The sequence below is a fragment of the Balearica regulorum genome, chromosome Z (assembly GCF_011004875.1).
Source record: "Balearica regulorum gibbericeps isolate bBalReg1 chromosome Z, bBalReg1.pri, whole genome shotgun sequence".
In the NCBI taxonomy this organism is placed as follows: Eukaryota; Metazoa; Chordata; class Aves; order Gruiformes; family Gruidae; genus Balearica; species Balearica regulorum.
Genome location: NC_046220.1, coordinates 69,547,590 through 69,568,792, shown reverse-complemented (window position 1 = coordinate 69,568,792; position 21,203 = coordinate 69,547,590). Strand labels below are relative to the sequence as shown.

The 21,203-nt window shown below is 42.6% G+C and overlaps 1 protein-coding gene across 1 annotated transcript in view; it reads left to right on the top strand.

The window, feature by feature from the left end:
- The first annotated feature begins 3,687 nt into the window (after positions 1 to 3,687).
- The window catches only part of PARP8 (poly(ADP-ribose) polymerase family member 8), a 120,758-nt gene continuing 103,242 nt past the window's right edge, over positions 3,688 to 21,203 (top strand). Inside the window, exons 1-2 of the mRNA XM_075739557.1 lie at positions 3,688 to 4,282; positions 5,129 to 5,183. Coding sequence (XP_075595672.1) covers positions 4,192 to 4,282; positions 5,129 to 5,183 — 146 coding nt within the window. The 5' untranslated portion in view covers positions 3,688 to 4,191. The remainder of the gene's footprint in view (positions 4,283 to 5,128; positions 5,184 to 21,203) is intronic.

Genomic DNA, 21,203 nt, shown 5'->3' with positions numbered 1-21,203 from the left:
CATTGAGCGGCAATGACTAGTTGGATGGACAACTAAGAGCAATGGTGCAGAGGACAGCTGACTTGGCACCTGTCTAAAACTGACCAGGCTTAAAGAAAATCATGAACTCAGAGTATTTACTTCAATATTACATCAGAATATTACATTGTAACTGCTAATAATAGAGGTATAGTGAAAACTTTACTAAAGCTTAAACAGCTTTTTTATGCTTTGTGTCACTTTTCTGTTGGTGGGAACAGCTAAATGTTGCTCCCATATCTCTCACAACTTAATGCCTGTGTTTTCAGACTTTAACACCACAGCGTCATTTACAAATGACTGTCATTTTGAGGAAGCTTACTGGAAGGGTAGCATTGTTTTCTGCTCTAAGAGTGGAATGGTATTGATCCTTTAAACATTCCACCCTTTAAGAGCTCACTGTCTACAGACATCAGTGAGCTTTGCTGTATTGGTGACTGGAAATTGGTGACTGGAAAAAAAGCAGGCGTTCAGTTTGTTTTGTACTAGAGTTTCGTCTGGAGGACATAAAAGTGGAGACATGTTTTGTTATTGTTTTGGAGGGTTGATGGCAATTTTACGTTTTGGAGGGGTTTGGATTCTTTTCCTTATCTCTGCCCTTTTGAAGGCTCTCCCATATTAGAAACATTGGACAGATGCCATAATGCATTGCCCTGAGTTCTGTATATTCCCTGCAATGGCAAGTCTGCATATTTTTCTTAAGACTTCTAATATGTGTTCATACATAACAGGAACATGTTTAGAAACATGCACGCTTTGGGACAGAACAGGGGGTTGTGGTGCTTACTGAAACATTTCTAACAAACAGCTGTACTAATAGGTGGAAAGGGGGTTTTGGGGGCATAAAATGAAAAAAATCTGCTTAGTCTAAAGGAGATAGAACCCACCTACAAGCTGACCTGTGCATTTCCTCAATAACTTTCTCACTGTTCACACATTATTGAAACACATTCACTGTGCTGTTTCTCTCTCCATTTCGGTAATTTTCCCCATTATATTTTGAGACAATCTTCTCACATAAATTTTATAATCATATAGCTCCACAGATTTCAATTTCTTTTTACCTTATTTACACTTCTGTAAATGTTTTCTGGTTCCCAGGAATACGAACATAAAAGTTACTTGTGTCTCCTTTTTACTTAATTAGGGTAATCAGTTCAGTACAATCTAACTGAGCTGCACTGAACTTGAGACAAAACCAGAAATGACATGAGCCAATTTTCAAGACTGAAAAAGCAATTGGAAAGACATACATTGAATTCCCTTGAGCCAAGACCATTACTTCCAAGACCAACTGCCCTATTGTTCATGAAATTAACTGTAAAGCTCTTCAGGAACTTTTTGTGCAATGTACATTGTTATAGGAATTACAGCACGCACAGACATACTGTAACAATAACACTTAGGGTACCTGGACATCAGCAGCTTGTCAATCTTTACAAATTTAGGGATCAGCTCTAAAGATTCACCTTAATTTTCTTACACTTCCATATTTGGTATTTTAATTAATAGAATGCCCTCAGTATATAATCGAGCTTTTCCTCACTGAAACCAGCCATTCCTGCTGTAACAATACTAGAGTCATCAGGTAAATTAAGGGCCAAATTGGCTAAGAATCTAGAAATTTAAGAGCCACTTATAATAAATAACAGTAAGTGGAACAACCAACCAACCATATTTCTGTACTTCTTGTTCTATTCAGTTGATGCTGTGAAACCAGATACCAACCCTATTAGCTTTCTTGAAGATAGTGGTGTTTCTTTGTGGATGACTTTTCAATTCCCTGTTACCAAGCCTATGAAAATAGTCTGAGGCTTAAAAAAGCAGTCAAGAATTGTGTTAATTGACATGACATTGAGCAGAACCCTGTGGTCTGAATAAGCTGTGAGCAGAATTGTCAGCATAAATACCCTGTAACTACCTAATAACCTGCCCCCCTTCCCGATCCACATGGGAGGGGCAACAGGGACCTTGCTCTACAAGGTTCAGGACCAAAACCCCACCAGAATAAATCAAGTTCTGATTACATCTTTTAAGTAAGATTAAGGGGAAGGCAGCAAACATGGCTGCTCATGTCCTAGCTTGAATAGATAGGAAAAAACTAGAAAAGCATCAGTCGTGGAGCAAGCTGGCATAACTTGACAGAATGAGTGTCTTGCCATATTACACTGTATTTTTGACTACAGTGACAAGTTGTATTCTGCCTCAGACAAGTCTTGCTGCAGTAGAAGAGAATTCAGTGAACAGCATTGGAAAGTCATCTCGAAATCTCCCTTCAAAGATAAATTATTTTCTTAGAGGCAGAGAGTCCTATCACGTGATGGATTTTTGGTCTCTTTAAGCACTACTTTTCCTTGTATTTTCCCTTCTGTTCCCTCCTTCAGACACAAAATCTTATCAAGATAGAAATAAATATGGAATATTTTTATCCTCACTTTTTTAGCTATTTCCACTTAAAAACAAATGAGAAAATGATTGTCCCCCTTGTTTGAAATCAAAAATACGTGATTAATACAGACTTGCTCAATGAAAAAGCACTAAAATAACTGAGCTCAATAATGAATAACCTACAGGAACCATTTATAGCTGGGTGAATACATAAAAATGGAATTTTGTCATTATTCTTTCAGTTTTTTAATCAAATCTGTTTCTCCTACATTCACATCCGGTTTTATTAATTATTCACTTTGCGCTCTGATGAAAAATACTTGAGTTTTGCAGACTTGACCATTCCTTCCGACGTATATTACGGTGATTCCTTGTATTGCATTAGCGCCCAAAGCCTCTAGTCTGGATAGGCGGCGACTGCCAGGCACTCTACTGACGGCCTGAGTCCTCTCCCGAAGCCCTTAGGTTTGAGAGACTGCTTTGCTGGAAACTGCGGGCAGAGGAGCCCGATTAAAAGCCCCGGTGGTCAGAGAGGGACTATAAACACGTTAATTCTCTTTTTTACAGTTTCAGTTGGCACGCATCCCCGTCGACAGGACAGAGGCGGAGGCCAGCACTCTGCTACGGGGGGGCTGCCAGGTTTTCCTGCCCGGGGAAGGGCCAGGCGGAGCCCGCAGTGCCGCTCGCCGGCGCCCGCCCGCGGTGTCGGGCAGGAGCGCAGCCGCCGCGGGGGCGGAAGGGCGCGGAGGCGGGTGGAAGGGCACCGGCGGCGCGCCGAGCTGTAGGGGGGCGCCGGCAGGCAGCGGTGCCCGGGGGCGGCTGCCGGGGAAGGGCGGCGCGGGATGGCGTTATCCCCCGGACGAAGGGCGAGCGGGCCCCGCTCCCCCGGCCCCAGCCCGGCGGCCCTCGCCCACCCGGGAAGCGCCCCTCTCCCCCGTGTCCCGCCGCTGCCGGCCTTGCGCAGCGCGGCGCTGCCTGCTTCTTCCCCGGTGCCGGCCTGGGAGCCGCCCCGCCGCCCGGATCACTTGCCATTTGCATTTCTCCGCTGCTTGGGAGGAGGCGGCAGCCTATGCCCGGGGCCGGGGAGGGGGGAGGAAGCGAGGGCCGGCGGCGCGGCCGGGACCATCGAGCCCGCCGCCTCCCGGGCCGTCCGCACAGCTCTGTGCATCCGCCTCTTTCTTCCCCGCGCCGCCTCCGCCGGGGGAGCCGGCGGGGGCCGTACGTGCCGGGCCGGGAGCGAGGGGAGGGTCTGCGGCTCGGCGTCGCTGCAGCAGCGCCGGCTCCGCCGCGCCGCCAGGGACCGGGTGCGGGCGCCGCCGCTGCCGCCGGCTCTCCGTGCTGCTGCTGCGCGGCGATCGCCGCTGCTGGCGGGAGGGGCAGGGATGTGAGCTTGGAGGGTTGGCCCCCCTCCTTTTTTTTTCTCCCCCCCCCCCTCCAAAAAAGACCAAACCAGCCAACCAACCCCAAAAACTCAGAGGGCGTGGGAGGTGGGGGGATCCCGTGTCGTTGCCGCCACCCTCCGCTGGATCCATTGTGAGGAAATTGCCATTCGCCGGCAGCGGCGGCACATCTGGGCGGGCACATCTGGGCATGCAACATCGACTCCCGCCGCCTTCCTTCTCCGTCGTCCAGCCGGCCGAGCGGATCCCTCCGGGCTGCCGGCGAGACTCCCGCTCGCCAGCCCAAGGGTCCATCTTTCGGACTGAATATTAAAAACTGGCAGCGCAGGGGGGTGGGGTGGGGTGGAAATAAAGGCTGCTTTTTTTTTCCCCTGGGATTTATTTCATGGGGATGTGTTCAAGACAAGAGAGGATTCAGAAGGATATTGACGTTGTGATCCAAAAGTGCAAGGCGGAGAAGGACTGCCTGTTTGCAGGTGAGTTTCTCTCCTGGCCGCCAGGTTGGCGGCGCAGAGGCTGCCGCCGCCCGCCCCAGACCCCGCTCCCGCCGCGGCCCGGCTGCCCGGGCTGTGCCCGTGCCCTTCGCCGCCGTTCCCGGGAGCCGCCGCCGAGCCGGCGTGTGCCTGCGCTCAGCTCCCTTCTTCCTCCTCTCCTTCCGAGGGCATGTGAGGGCAGATGAGACCAGGCGCCGGCCGGGAAACGGGGGGGCATCCCGAGTGAAGGAGCGTGGCAGTGGCCACACGCAAGACCGGGCGGGTGTGGGTGCAACACCCCCCCCCCCCCCCCCCCCCATCCCCGCGCCTGGCGCAGCCCGCAGCTGCTGGGGCTGGCGCCCAGCCGAGCGCAGCCCCTGGTGCTTTTTGCTCCGGGCGGTACGCGGCTCTTTGCCGCGCGGGCGGGCTCCTGCCATCCTCGGTGCCCGCCTTTATCCTCGCCCGACCGCCCGGATTCAGGGCCAGGGTATGGCCAGCGGTAAACGTCCCCCTTTTCCGTGCAAACAGCACCCCCCGCCCCGCCCGGCGTTTCGCGGCTTCCTTGCCGGTGCCGGTGCCGGTGCCGGTGCGGTGCCGGCCGTGAGGAGCCGTCGCAGCAGCCCGGCTTGTGGCTGCCTGTTGCCGTTTCTGACAATGGAAATCCCTGCCGTTGCCATAGCACCGGGCACTTGTTGCGAGGGGCTGGGGGGAGATGCTGCATTTCCTCTGATTCACCCCGACACCCCCGACACCCACCCCCGTGTCGGTAGCTGAATGCTGCCTGTAAAACCTGGACTATTTCAGCCAAAATAAAGATAAGCTGTAATAACGCAGCTCTTTGTCTTTCAGATTTCAGGTATTCAGACTCCACCTTTACCTTCACCTATATTGGAGGCTCCAAAAGGTACTTTTTTTTTTTACAGTAATGACTCCATTTCCTGCTGGCAGTGAGGTGTGGTGGTTCAATACCGTGGCAGGTTTTTTTTGTTTCCTTTCCTTTTGCAAGGAGGATCCGTAAATCATTTGCCTTCCTGCAAACGTAAACTGAGGAGGAAGTGTCAAGGGAGGTGATCAGAAAGGTGATCCTAATTGTCGGAGGCTCATTCCTCCAAGTGCTGCTCTGTGGAGCTTCACTATTTCCCTTTTTTTAATTTATGTGGATACGTAGAAATTTTCTGCTGTACATAAACTTAGCACAAACACAGTGAAGGCATCAACATGGAAAGTTCACTCATGTTAAAAAACTGGGAAAAGTTATGATTGTAATAACAAACAGGCCAAATTTCACAGCAGCACCTTATTCTCTTGCATGAGAGCCATATTTAGTACCGTGACAGATGCAAGACCATCTGCAATTGACCAAATCAAATTCCTGAGACATTAAGTGAAATGTCAGTGTAGCTTATACAGCTAAAAAATATTTTTATTGAATGTTAGCTTAAATATTATTTCTAAGTGGTTCTGAGCTTTTGGTTATAAACTGGATTGTGCGTGTACACATTTTTAAATTATATTTCAGCATTTGTTGTGTTTGCCTCTTTCCAAAAGGAAATACACGTAAAAGCTTGAATACGCATCCCCTCTGTTTCCCTGAGTCTTAGTTACCTTTCACTTAATAAGTGTTAACAGTATACGCTACATCGTTCTCTTATCTTTTAGCTGAATTTTATTAGACTTGGCAAGAAGTCTTGGTTTTATGGTTTTTGTTTTAATTTTTTTCCCCTCAGTTTGTCTGATATCTTCAGCAATTGTTTCTCTTTCCTGGGGTTAAAATACTGTGTTCTTTGCAAGTGAACCTTTCAGTGTAGACAGCACTCCCACAGCCATCGGTTCTCCCCATGCATGCTTCAGGGTTGGTGCAGGACCAGGCTCCCAGATGGTCCCCAGGCTGCAAGACTGCTCGGAAAAATGCTTTCCCACCTCATTACCCTGCCTCTTCCTTCTAACAGAAAAGACAACTGTCATTTTTAGTGGAGTAGAATAGGTCACCCAGTAGCTGAGAATCAATGTCTTTTTAGGTTGCTTGTAACCCTCTTTCTTTTAGGATTTTAGTATGTGTTTTGTTTTGGTCTTGTTTTAAAAGACAATTTTCAGAGGTAAACACAGTAAAAAGTAAATATTACTTATTGTGTAATTAAAATGATCGATTTTGAAAGTTACTTTGCATTGTTTTCTAAACCAAATATTGCAGCAAGAAACCAGGAAGTGAAACCTGTCTATTGTTTCCATTTTCCAAGCTGAACAAAGTAAAAAGCCTAAGGGCATAACTGATGGGAAACAAAATGGTTTATAAATGTTGAAACAAAACATCGTCACTTCTACACAGCCTTGAATTTTAACTGGGGTCAGCATTTGCTTAGGAAACTGTTGACTGGAAACTAGTCTTAGGACCTTGAAAATTCAAACTGAATTGAGAAACAAATGTCGTGTGTACAGAAATTGGTGAGAGTGGGTTGTTACTTACAGCATACTCAAATTTCACTTTCCTTTTCACATTTTAAGGACATTCAAAAAGCATCCTTTGAGGTAAGTAAGGGTTTCATATTCTCGGCTTGTTTGTATTCTGATTTAGAAAGATGTTTTACAATATTCTTTGCATACAGTGGTGTACTGAGTGGCAGGTTTACAGTAGGAAGCTCTCTTGTGAAGTACATAAAAAATGACAACCCTAACCCTTGACTATTAAGTGCCAAACTTCACATTGAAGATGAGTTAGTGGTTTCTTCTTGGAGAAGGTGCTGGCTGAGCAGCAGCCATCCAAGTCTCCCATACAGGGTCAACAGCAGTGACTTGTCGTGGTAACAGTTTAGGAGAGCACAAGGCTACCTAAGGATCTTCTCATTGCATTTGGCCATGATTTTTTTCTTACTGCCACTACTGCAGCTGTGGACTTCCTGAGTGGTGACCCCATTTTTTGACTATTGCACTCAGGAATTGTCCCTAAATGACAAAACCTCTGTTAGCGCATGATCATAGACTTGAGCAGCGTCCGACAGACCTTGTTCCGTCACTTCAGATATTCAGCCTCATGACTTTGTTTTTCGAACTGACAGGAACACAGGCTTTTGAGTAATTGGCAAAGGGGTGGATGTTCACTGGATGGTTGTGCAAACAGAGAAGCAGATTTACGTAAGTAAGAGTAGAAATTATGTGTAAGGAAGATTACAGTATTATAGCACTCATTAGCCATGCTTGGAACTAAGTCTTTTTCATGCTTTATTTCCTTTAGCTGTTCGTTTAGGTCAGTGTGTATTATGGCTTTGTTTTAGCCATAGTGGTTACATACAAAAGCAGGAACCTTGAAATAAGGCGATATGTTTTCTGGTTTTTGTCTTACCCTTGTATAAAGGGAGGTGACAATACCAGCAAGTTAAACATCACTGGGGGTTTTCCTCTGCATACGGTAGTTGCCTCTAGCGCTCATTAAGTCCATTTATCAGTGGTCTTAATTTATAAACTTAGAGCCAGATTCTCAGTAAATCAGTGTAAGTCTGTGAAAGTCAGTGTACCAGTAGTATTTCGGTTATGATGAGGACCTAAGGTTTATTTGTGTTTGTTCTTTAAACTGTTACCTTTACCTGTGTGAGATTCTTCTTGGGGCCAGCTTCTCTGACTTTGTCTGATTTTTCCCTGTTGCTTGGATTGATCGCACAGTACTACATTAGTACTATTCAGCTATCGAGGTAGTACATAACTGCGCTGCAGATCAATCCAAATGGATAGGCCTGATCCAGAGCACATAACCTGTATTCCCACCTGTATTCCCACAGTGAAGTGCTGAACCAAACCTTGAGGGTATGACTTAGCTTTTGATCAAGTACAAAGGTTAAACTAACTGATAACTATTATTTTTGTATTCTTTATATAGACCTGTTCTGACATTTGACCTTTAGGTGATATTAAGCTGTTGTGTAATTAATCTATGTGTAAATGATCACTGGCTGGGTGTAAATATGCTTCAAGGAGAGATTCTGCATTTGCAGGATTTTTCTTGAAAAGTTAGAAGGGAAGAATCTCTGTAAGTACAAACATATTTGTATTGTATTATCAGAAATAATCCTTTACCTGTGTAGGTCAGTTAATCCTTTTGGGCTGTATTTAACGATACTACTTTTTTTTTTTTTTTTTTTTCCAAATGTCCTGTGTTCACACTTCCAAATTATTAGGGTTGTTTGACACTGCAGAGATGCTTCCTGGTTTGGGAAGGTTATAATTAGCAATTTATTGGTTCAAGCATGTCTTTGTGCATAATGTAGGCACTGAATAATTTTTAATTTCATTGTCAGAAAGCAATAAGTAAGGTGAGAGATTTCTTGTAAAGTGAGGTGTTCATTTGGGTGCTGTGACTGTGCAAGATTTACTCTTTAACTACATCTGGCAGAATATCAGAAATGGCTGAATTTTTTTATGCTTTTTACTGCAGGATCTAAAAAAGATGTTAAAGTGTGAACATGTCGAGTTCTCTTTTTTTTAAAAAAAAGAATCTCTTGTTTCCTTTTTCCTGTTTTCTGCCCCTGTATGAAACATTGCTCCTTCAGAAACCATGCAGACTGAACAGAATGCTGATCTGTCATCTCTCAAATAAAAATGCATGATGCCCTGAAGTTGTTTTCACTTTATATGCCATTTGACATGGTTTACATAGAAGCAGTGCTCGGTTGTGCTGAAAACACAGAGCTGTTTCCTTTCCTTAGTGTTTTTCTCACCCCCCTTTTTTTTTTTTTCTTCTGAGGCTAAACAAGGACATCATATCAATCCTGAAATACCTCTTCATTCAAATATGTACTTAACTCTCATTGGCAGTGAGGGACAATGACAATAAGGCTGTGCATGAGAACTAATACTGCAACATATTGTAAAGAAACGAGATAAGACCTGTAAGAACTGAACACACAGATTAATTTTTGTCAGCAAAATTCCCATTTTCTATTTGCACAGTGGACTCTTGTGTTCTGCTTTCCATACTTTAGCACAATGATTATAACAATGACAGTTCTGAAGAAGCAAGGAAAGTTGAATTTTGGTCTGAAGTAATTATTTATTTTTACTTAAACTAATGACAAATTGTTAACTTAAGCTGTTTTGATTTTGAATATTTAGCTTTTTGTTTTCTATTCAAGGGGTTATTCATAGTGCTTAGTATTGTAATATTGTAGTATCAGAAATCCTCATGTAAACTGATTAATTAATTTCCACCTCACAGTAGTAGTGAAATATTTCACAGCTGGGGAGCTGTGCCACTGAAAGAGTAACTAAATTGCTTGTGGCTTTCTATAGCTAGAGACGAAAACCACTATCTGAAATCCCAAGACATTATGTCCACCAGGTGTTTGAACCCCTTGATGATAAGTAGATACAGATAACCTTTTTGTCTCCTTTAGTGGTGAATTTAATAAAACTGCCTACATGAGAGATTCCATTTGGTGAGTAATTTTGAAATTCTGGTGTCACTCTGGTAACGCTGAAAGTCTTCAGTACAAAGAAAGCTGTGAAGAAAAATGGTTGTGGGCTAATGGATGTGTGGTTTTATCTTAAAATTTATGTTCAATTTATATATACTGTAGGAAAAAAAGGGGAGAGAGAACTGAAACATTTTTTAAACATTTAAATATTTTCTTAAACTGAAACATAAAATTGTGTCCATCAGAAAATACCAAAATGGAATGCTTTTCTGAACATCTTCATTTTTCTCCTTCCTTTCCAAAATGATCTAGTTTAAGACCAGCCTTTTTTGGATAGGTTAGTTTTAACCTAGCTCCTCTGTCAGGTTTATTGCACGGCAGTGTGTTTACTAGCGATGCAAGGTTTGGGAAGAGAAGATCAGGCTGTTCCTTGTCGAAGCAGTAGTGGCTTATGTAAGATGAAAGCATCCATGAAATTATGACTTAAGATGCGAAGATGATTTTTATGGAATCCATTGCTCTGGATGGTTTTAGTTTAATACAGGGCTTAGGAAGGGCTGGCGCAAGTACAGCTCATCTTCTGTTGCTGATGGCTATGCTTAACTTTGTGTTCAGGTTATTAAATATGTAATTACGTTCCTAAAATCTACCTCTACTACAGTAAGAGAGGGGTAAAAACTAGACACACAGCTTGCACTTAGCCTTCTGTTTATTGCTATTTCAAAATACCTGGAAGATTGTACATAATCTCTCAATTTTAACTTCCCTATCAAATATGGCTTAACATTTTTGCTGGAACTACACCATTTCCTGGGAGAGAAATCTGTGGTATGAGACAGGAATCTAGTTTAGATACAACATGGCAAGCATTGTAACTTTCATTTCTTCATTTAAGATTCTGTAGGTGAAGTAATGATGAATATAGCCTTGGGTATTCTAAAAAAAACAGTTTTGTGTCAGGGATTAAGTAAGTTTCAGTTTTAGAGTTTCTCTTTAAGACAAGCATTTTCCATCCTATGAATTCCTGCTAATGTACCTATTCTGACTTTATACTACCTTCTAATATTGACAGTGTACAAACCTACCAATGCATTCCTATAGATACTTGTTTGGTAGATACTACAAGAAGTTCAGTAGGTGTGATTTAACAAATGACTCACCCTAAAAAGACACCTATTAGAACACCACAGTAAAAAAAGTCATTAAGTGCCATGTTGAGGATTTGTGAAAAGCAAAATCAACACGTTCTACTCACGGTCTTACTGAGCTCACCTTTTTTGATGGTCTTGTGTCTGGCAGATCCTTCTCGCCTTGCTGTTAGAAAATCAGCGCTGTCTAAAATTAACCCAGTCCTCATCAATGCATCTTGTAAAAATCACACAGTTCAGGGAGACTATGGTCTTGTGGAGATCTCTTCCTGGTCTGGTGAAGTGAGTGGCTGTCCTCTTTCAGCTTCATACTGTAATGACACTAAGAACAATACATTCAAATTGTGAACGGCTGCCATTCAGTGAGAAAAATGTGGTTTTAGGCAGTTAAATGAATGGCCTAGTTTTCAGAAGTGCCGAACTCCTGGACCAGTAGTCTCAGTATTACTGAGCGTTGCTTAGCACTTTTAAAATGCATCACAATCTTTATGCAGGTGTTTTTGTTGTACAAATGTATGCACTGTTGTTTGAATGTATGCTCTGTGTTCACCAGCGCAGAGTTGGGAAGAGTGCTTGAATAACTTTACAGAAAATATTTTCAGTAACTTCTTCTTTCTCTGCTTTCATCACATATTTTAACATATTAAGTACCTAAAAATAGACCTGTAGGCTGTCATTGTTAAAGTGTTAATGTGGTAAGACAAATAAATTTAAAAGCAGAGTTCACTCTGACAAAATTAATTTAGATCACTTTTCTCTGTATTGCAACTAATGCTGTTTCTGGCTTTTCCTGTTAGTATCTAATAATTTACCATATTTTTCATCGCTCATAAATAAAGAACTGAAGATACCTGTTGGCATATTTTTTCCATGGATTACTTACTGTGCAGAAGATGAATTCTCATTTGAGTCAGAGTCTAATCACTCAGAGTCAAAATACCTACTTTAATAAGCTTCGGCACCTGGAGGGAAAGTAAATTTTAAACTGCTGGGAGAGTTCACTTTACTTACAATTAAAACTAAGAAAGGGATGAAATGTGAGTAAATCTAGAAAAACTCCAATGTATAATTCTGCCTTGGCATTAAATAAATCCCACTTGAGAGGAGAGTGCTTAAGAACTAATGTCCTCCTTGCTACAGGAGGGTGAAGATTTTTACAGATGTTTCATTGAACTGGCCTCAACTGAGGAAAAGAAGCTCCTTTTAACAGGGTAAAATTGACTCATAAAGATAAGCCTACTATCCTGTGCAGCAGTAGCTAGAAAATCTTCCTGAAAGAAGAGGGACTAAACAAGATACAGAAATATCATCTCCTTCCCCTGACAGCCTTCTGCACACTCAGACAAGATTGCATCCAGCTGGTTTCTATGGGAGGAAGAGCAGGAAAGAGCTTTGCCTAAGGACTGGGAACAATTGTTGCTTTTATGAGTCAGACTTCTCCTGAGAGGACCCATTATCCCCAGAGAGCTTTATGTCAGACACCGTGTTCCTCTAGTGCAAGGGCTGAACACCATCATACGTACTTCTGGCACTATGTAATCCCGTGGGAGTAAGTCATGGTCTTGCACATGGTCACGTAAGGTAACGGGCAGAAAACAGTCTTGGGTGAAGGTTGGAGGGTGAGCATTTTTCCATAGCTTGCGTGAAAAGGCAGAGTACCTGTGTGAGCGCTGTAGAAGGCTTTGGCTTCTCCTGGCTGTTGTAGAAGACCATGGTGTGTCCTGGCAATTAGGATTGAGTTGAATCACTTCTTCTGAGGGAGACTTCTGTAGTGCTCAGCAGGAGCCTGTCTGGAGCAAAGAATTGAGGGTAAAGAGGAAGCTCAAAGAAGCTAGCAAACCCTCCGGATGTCTCCTTCCAACCTTGAGGCATTGATCAGAAATAAAAGGGGCAACAGCATGTCTCCTGTGCAATGAAATGTACTGTTTGCCAAAAGAAAGCGCAAAAAATGGCGATACACCATTTGTAGAAATAACTATATAATAAAGAATAAGTTCCTTTCAAACTGTAGTATTCTGCATTTCATCTCGTATATTACAGGTTGCCATCTTGAAATCTTGTTGCTTAAAATGAATGTTCCATTTTATGTTTATAGATAAGAATTTTTCATATTTTAAGAACCAAGCTAGAAGGCAGTTGCACTGTTCAACTGTCGTGCTTCTATTCAATAAGGTGTTTGTGACAGACAGCATTTGCTCTCAAGTAGAAAAAATAGCCTGTGGGTTAGACATGATATTCCAGGTCATTAGCTTTTCTGCAAATGGTAGAATATTTTATTTAAGAATTTTTTTGTGATGTTGCTCATTCTTGGTTATTTTTTTCCTTAATGTTGAAAACTTCATCTTTGATGGGGCGTTCTCACCCCGTAATGATCACACATACAGCAAGATATGAAAATAATTAGGATGCTCTTCTGTCAGATTAGGACCTGGGGTTGATAAAGGTGTTAAAACCAGGAAGCACTTCATTATCATAAAATTACTTGCCGATGGTCAACTGCTTGATGTCAATTACAGCTGTATGAATCCAGAGTAATTCCACTGATGTGATGGGGCTCACTTGGGTTCACAGGGGTACTGCTGAATTTTTTATTTGGCCCTGACTACTCCTAGTGAATGGCAACCCAGGTGTTCTTTTTTCACCTGGTGGGGAGTTAAGACGACCATAATTTTGTTTTCTGCCATCTTTGCAGATGTATACTCATTTTTAAGTATTTTCCTGGATGGTGGGAGAGCTGCAATTTATCCAAGGAAAACGGCTTGCTTTCATGCATTCTTACCAAGTTGCTAGTGTTGGAGAGGGCACAGACAGGCGGCCAGTTGTCAAAACCATGCTCTTCTGTCTTTTTAGCCTTAGCATCTGAAAACCTGGTTGTCACAGAGTCCTCTTTTAAGAACATAATTTACTAGGCCACATGAAAACCTCTTTACCTGTCACTCATTCAGAATCAGTATTAAATCTTAAGCTGAATCCCAAAATGGTTCAGAGCTTTTTGTAGATAAAACATTTAATTGAAATAGAAATCGTGATTTCTTCACAAGGACTATTACGTGAAAACACCTAAAAGGAACACACTGACTTTGTCCAGTTAAAACTATGTGAAATCTGGTCATTTCAGTATGTATTTGTGCAGAACAGTGGAAACATTAAAAAAAAAAGAGTTTTACAGTATTTCAGGCTAAAAAATTCAACCTTCAAGTATTAAAAACTTCTGGAAAATATATATTTGGTGAATGCCTTAGTATGGCAGTTATGGACACTATCAACAGCCTTTCCTTTTATATAAGAAATTACATGAATTAAGTTAGTCTACTGATTTAATACAGTTCAATGAATGTTACACGAAATCTTTTGTACATGGTTGTAGCTCTAATGGTGTTACAACTGAAAACTGAGCTTATTATTCTTTTAGGTTAGAAAATTATTTTGCTATAAAGACTTTTAATAATCCTGTAGAACAAGGGTTATTAGGCTTGGCATAAAATTTCAGTAGTAGGATTTTGTAGGCTTATATGTTGAAGAAGGACTCATGTTTTATCAGCGGATGACAAGAACGGTGAATTGGGTATGTTGGGTATGTTGGGAACAGGAGGAGCATAACCTCTGCAAGAATCTCCTTGGCATATGCTAGTTTGTTAACTCAGGCCAACAGAAGTTTTAAATTAGTTTAGTGTTGGTCTCTAGAGTACAACAGTCAGGTCACCAGAGATCCAAGCTGTCTTGCCTTTAGTAGACCTATGTGCACATACTTTTTTTTTTTTCCCCCCAAGTATCTGTATAACACAAGAGCAGCATTGCCTTTGGCATACAGACCTGCTTTCTACATGTTCCCTGTGCCAGATTTAGCTGTTGGTGGAATTTAGACATCAAACTTACATGTTGGTTAAACCTGTTCTACCTTCATTACTGAAGTAAAATTGCATGGTATTAGTAGCCATCAGTTTATTTCTTCTTGTTAAGGTATTTTGCTCTGTAATCTAAGGACATTTACAATTCCATGTTTTGGCTGTTACATTTTATTTGTTCGTTTTGATATTCTTATTTAAAATGACAAATTGTGAGAAATTCTAGTGTTTATTTAGTTTTAACTATATATAATGAATTAAATGCATTCTCCGTGTGAACCACACTGTAGGGAGTAGATGAGTGGAGGAAGACTTGAGGCTCTTTCTGTACCTGAATTTATATTTTACTGATAAGCTTTTATTTGTTTTAGATTGTCCCTCTTGTGATGAATAATTGCTTACTATACTGTTTCTGTGTTTAAACATCAATAACTAGATATTAAAAAATACTACTTTGTGGTGGGTTGACCCTCCCTGGGGGCCAGGTGCCCATCAGAGCCGCTCTATCACTCCCCTCATTCACTAGACAGGGGAGAAAAAGTATAACAAAAAGCTTGTGGGTCGAGATAAGGACAGGGAGAGATCACTCGCTAATTATCGTCACGAGCAAGACAGACCGAACTTAGAGAGGGAATTCATCTAATTTATTACTAGGCAAAACAGAGTAGAGCAATGAGAAATAAAATCAAATCTTAAAACACCTCCCCCCACCCCTCCCATCTTCCTGGGCTCAACTTCACTCCCGGCTTCAACCTCCGCCCCCCTCAGCGGCACAGGGGAACGGGGAATGGGGGTTACGGTCAGTTCATCACACGGTGTTTCTGCCGCTTCTTCATCCTCAGGGGGAGGACTCCTCTCATCGTTCCCCTGCTCCAGCGTGGGGTCCCTCTCATGGGAGACAGTCCTTCACGAGCTTCTCCAACATGGAGTCTCTCCCACAGGCTACAGTCCTTCACGAACTGCTCCAGCGTGAGTCTCTCCCACGGGCTGCAGACCTTCAGGAGCAGACTGCTCCAGCGTGGGTCCCCCACGGGGTCACAAGTCCTGTCAGCAAACCTGCTCTGGTGTGGGCTCCTCTCTCCACGGATCCACAGGTCCTGCCAGGAGCTTGCTCCAGCGCGGGCTTCCCACGGGGTCACAGCCTCCTTCAGGTGTCTCCACCTGCTCTGGTGTGGGGTCCTCCACAGGCTGCAGGTGGAATCTCTACACCCCCTCATCCTCCCTCCATGGGCAGCAGGGGGACAGCCTGCTTCACCATGGTCTTCACCACGGGCTGCAGGAGGATCTCTGCTCCGGCGCCTGGAGCACCTCCTGCCCCTCCTTCTGCACTGACCTGGGTGTCTGCAGAGTTTCTTACATCTTCTCACTCCTCCCTCTGGCTGCAGAAGCTCTCTCTAACTGTTTTTCTCTTTCTTAAATATGTTATCACAGAGGCGCTGATTGGCTTGGCCTTGGCCAGCGGCGGGTCCGTCTTGGAGCCGGCTGGCATTGGCTGTATCGGACACAGGGGAAGCTTCTAGCAGCTTCTCACAGAAGCCACCCCTGTAGCCCCCCCCTCCCACTACCTTGCCACGCAAACCCAACACATGCTTCATAAAATTGTATGCCTTTATTTAGGGCATGAAGAAACACATTCATCCTGTAGTTCAGCTAAAAACTGACCTTTGCCAAGGACAACAAACACACAGAGATACGGAGTGTAAATACCTTTTACATGTAGCACTGTCTGGCTTCAAGGCAGGCATGGATGTATGGAAGACACTGGCCTCCCAGTGTGCTAATAAGGATTAGGCATTTGCTGTCCGTGGAGAGAACAGGAGTTGCAGTTACAGGTGTCAGGATTAGAATTACAAAAGCTATCGATTTTGTTCATGGAGGACACAAACCGGTCATCATTTAGGGCCAAAAGCTTTTACCGTGGCTGCAAAGTCCTTCCTCATTTCCCCCATTAATGAGGCATCATCAACCAATAGCACAGTGGGTCAAGTCTTTGACTGCAAGGCCACTGTGAAAGTTGGCATGTCTTGCCTGGCATGGCAATTTCTAAAGCATATTTCCAGCATATTTCAGTGTATGTAACAGTTGCAGAACTTTTGACGTGAGTGCTGAGCAAATCATCATAAATTGATGGTATTAATGAGCATTTCACCATTACTCTGGCTGCTTACAGCATATTCCCATCTGTATTTTGTCCTAAGTTATTTCTCTGTTGTACTTTATGTGATGTAACATCATTACCATATTCTAATTTAAATTGACAAATTGCCAATTTAACTGGAATTCAGTAAAGTCGTGCCAACTTACAGCACTGAGGACCTGTCTATAATTATATTAATCTTGTTAAGGAAGTTTAAACAGAGAAAAGCTAAATATAAATGCAGTATGTTACCTTCATTTACTTCTAATAGAATAGTTTAATATATGCATGATTAGTTACATACCAAAGTAAAATTACATATTATTTGTATTTGCATTTTAGGTGACAGGTAAGGACAAGTTCCATGGAAGCTGATAAAGTGAGATATAAATGATGTTCTTTAGGGATGGCTTGTATTGAAGGGGGGATGACAACACCAAAGTGGGGCAGAGGTACCTAAAGTGATAGAGACTTGAGAAGTTTTCACGCACAGCAAGCGGGTGTTCTCAGCTGTGTGGCACTCAAGTCTCAGGTCTGCGTGTGGCGCAACCCCATGAGCAAAGGCACTAGCCAAGACACTGCAGTGGTTTTTTTTTTTAATTTTCAGTGCTATTTTTTTTAATTTTCATTGAGCTTGACAGAGCATTTGCCTGTCTGCGTGCAATGCAGATGTTCCCACAGGATCCCTCTGGTACAAGGAAGGTCTTATCCTGCAGAAAATACCACCTCTGCACTCACCCTTGAGAGGTAATGATGACTTCAATCTGCGGAAATTAGAGAAGGTCTCACACCAACCCTGACCATGCCCTTTCCATTTTGGCCATGCCACTGGAGAGCATAGGCTCTTTACAATTGTCTTTCCATTCCTTCCCAATTTGTCATTTTCCACCTTTTTTTCTTCTGGCCTTTTGTTTTCCAGAGGTGCTCTGCGTACTGATTTATTCTGACAAAAACTGGTATCTGTTGTGTTCATAGTGTTGAAGCAGACAGACATGAAATAACTGGTATTAAACAACTGTAGTATGCAAGTTAACAACATGGAGCAGCTACAGATCACTGTCTCCCACTTCTCTTCAGATTTTTTATATAAATATATATGTACATATGTGTGTGTATGTTTGTGTGTGTATATATATATATATCTCCTGAAATGCTTGTTTTGGTTCTTGGGAAGTTTCACCAGAATAACAATGGGTGCTCAGGCTTTTAACAGGGTTATCACATGTTCATTGCTGTTCATTATTCTGTTTTTGGTGTCTAATATGTGGGTGGCTAGAAAAAAAATCACTGCTGAAATAAATGCAGCTGCAGCCTGCATTGTTTGCTGATTAAGATTTAAAAATCTTCTTTAGCTGGAATGTTTCTGAAATTTCCGTTGTACCTAAGTAAGACTGAACAGATGTTTAGAAATAGTATGTATTTCAGATCTTTCACTGTAGATGCTGCACAGGTGTAAGAGTGCATTTTAGCTTGAACCAATAAAAATTGTATGGTCTTATGCATTATAGAAAATGTTTTAAATATAACTGCAAAGCAAATAAAAAAATAGATGTTGCTTTTTACAGTTTCCCATTCTTCATTTTACAGGCTACTTACTCTTTAAAAAGCACTCTTTATGGATCTTTGGGTGTCTCTCCAGTAACTATCTTTTAATTCTGTTCTCCTGAATATAGGAACTCTTCTGATATTTCCATCAGTAACAATGCACGTTTCATTAGGTGCATAGTGCTATTACTTGTCACTCTGCACTTTTCAAGGTGATCAGTACTTGCTTTGGGGATCATTACAATGTTCTTTTGAAGTATTGGTCCAGTAATGTAACTGATTAAGGGTGACATTTTCCCCTCTATGATGCAGTTTGAGATTTTCCTTGTTTGGCTTCTGCTTTGATTTGTAATGATGTAAGTGACAGATGAATAACTCATCCTGTTGCAAACCTGCTGGTGGAGTTTCAGTAGTGTGAGCTGGACTCCTTGGGTATGTCTGTGGTTTTTTAAGGGTCAGGCTTGAAAACCAGGTTTGCCTCTTGTGCCGTATCACCAGCCCGGCAGGCACAGGATGGGTGAAGCGTGCCCTCAGCACACGGGACCTGTACGGCTAAGGAAACCTGGCAGGGTGGTGTGCCGGGAGGAGCGGCCACTGGCTGTGCCTTGCACAACCGAGCAAGTGGAAGGAGGGTGGAATTCTTGTGCATATACCCTCCTCATAGGCTGCTCTTCCATGCCTCAGTAGCTGTAGCACTGGCATCTACCTGAAGTGACCATCTTTGATCAGGGATGTTTCAGAGCGGGATGGAGAGCTGCCGCAGGTGGAGCGGCACGGTGCCCCGGTGGGAGCGTGTGCGTCCGAATGACTGCTCTCCTCCCGTGCTGGGCAAGAGTGACTTGTGGCAGGCTGGCAGATAGCATGGCTCCAAAGGACAGTTCAGTGGGGGTCAGGTCAGGTAAAATAAATAATTAACTATTTAAATAATATGGGGGGCGGGGGGAACCCTTTTGTTGCCAGCAAAAAGCTCATTAGGCAAACGGAAGGAATTCTGTGACTTCAGAATCTGTGAAATTTGGGGAAAAAGAGTTGAAGATGGATCACAGACCTTTCTCATTGCCTCTGCTTCCCAGAGCACTTGGAGTCCTTCAGGTTAAGCGTAAAATATTTTCTCCTGGAGAGGAGCTAAGCAGAGAGTATCTCTTTTCCAGTGCTAATTTCATATAATGATCTCGTACGCACAAAGTTGCAGCATATGCAGCCGCTTCAAACTGTGTCCACCGTGTGCTTGCATGTTGATTTTAGACAAGTGGTATCAGCTTTCTCTTTAGAACTCTGGCCTTTCTTCTTCAGGAGGTTTTATAGCTCTGAACACCTCTGAGCTCTCCATAATAAGAACTCTTTTTTTTTTTCCTTTGTCTTTTTCATTTTTCTCTGATTCAGATCTGCGTGCGTTTTTCAAATGTGCATGCAAATGAGTTTTGCCCCTCATTTTCCTGGTAAGTTGCCACAATGGCCAGGAGGGTGGCAGAGGTTCTGCACCATTGCTCGGGGGAGCATTAATGTGGCAGGGCCCCGTCACAGGAAGAGGTTCGCTGTTTCCTTTTGGTTGCTGCTGCTGTTGCATGAAGCACTATAGAAAAGAAATCTGGAGGGAGTGGTGAACAGAAAGAGCATGGGTCGGCGTTCAGTGCTGAGTTACAGCAGTGCAAAGCGGAAGTCTGGCTGCATGTGGAAAGGCATCTTTATCAAAGAGATTGTGTGTTAAACTGTGGAGATGGAGTAAGATGTTATTTGTTGCCATCTATTTTCATCTACAATTAACATACTTTAGAAGACAATAAGTACAATGTAAATATCTTTTCTCATTACCTCTATATTTTCTCAGAGAGTTGTTTATCATTTATTTTTCATGATAATGAATAATTTTGGCAGGAGGTTGAAGCCAGGCGTGTTACGTATTATAGTAGTGTTACTTCCTTCAGAGATACAATGCCAGGTTTTGTTTCATTTTATTTTGAAGGGCTGAGGATGACCAATACCACACCTTATTCTAATGTTTCTAAATAAAATTAAAACAAACAAAATACTTCGTGCATCTGACTGACATGCACTCAAGGCTCAGGTAGGTAAAGCAGTTGCGCAGTTCTGCCGCTGGTGTTTTGAAGTTCCTTGGTGGATGCTCTGCAGTGGCAGTGCATTCACTGGGACATAAGCTGCTACCGAGTGAAAATCCTTTAGAGCTCTTAAACTTCCAAGGTCTAACAATTGCAATATGCTCATGATTAACTAGACAATACACTCCACTGAAAAAAACCCTTGAATTGTGACGTGAAGGCTGATTGGGCTGGGGTGATGTTGGGACTTTCCTGCATAGATTATTTCTATTTTGAAGTCAATCAGTCAGAACTGCTGAGGTTTTTATTGCTGTACTTGATAAGTTTCAGGAGATTATTGCACAAACATTTTCATTTTGCTGCTGATCAGTATTTTGACTGAAATGAAATACATAAAAGGTTTCTACATTTAGCCTGTTCCTCTCCACCTCTAGACTATGTAAACTAATGAGATGACGTAAGTCTAACTAAAGAAAAAGCATGGTTTGGTTTCCGTTATAGGGTCATATTTTGCCTTTATCATTCCATTTATTTCAGTTAGAGATTATTGGAGTAATTGAGGCAAATATTTAATGTTTGGCTAAATTTAATTTTGAAATAATTCCATTTATAGTTCAGATTGCTTTGATGTGTTTTGCTGTCTTCATACCTGTAGCTGCAGTCATCTGCATAAAGCTGAAGCAATGATAACTGGCTTTATTTACACTCGAAGAATTTAACTCAGTGTGTCTGTCTGGCCATCTATCTAGCTAAAAACCCTTCTTGTGTTTATATGTAATGTATATTTATT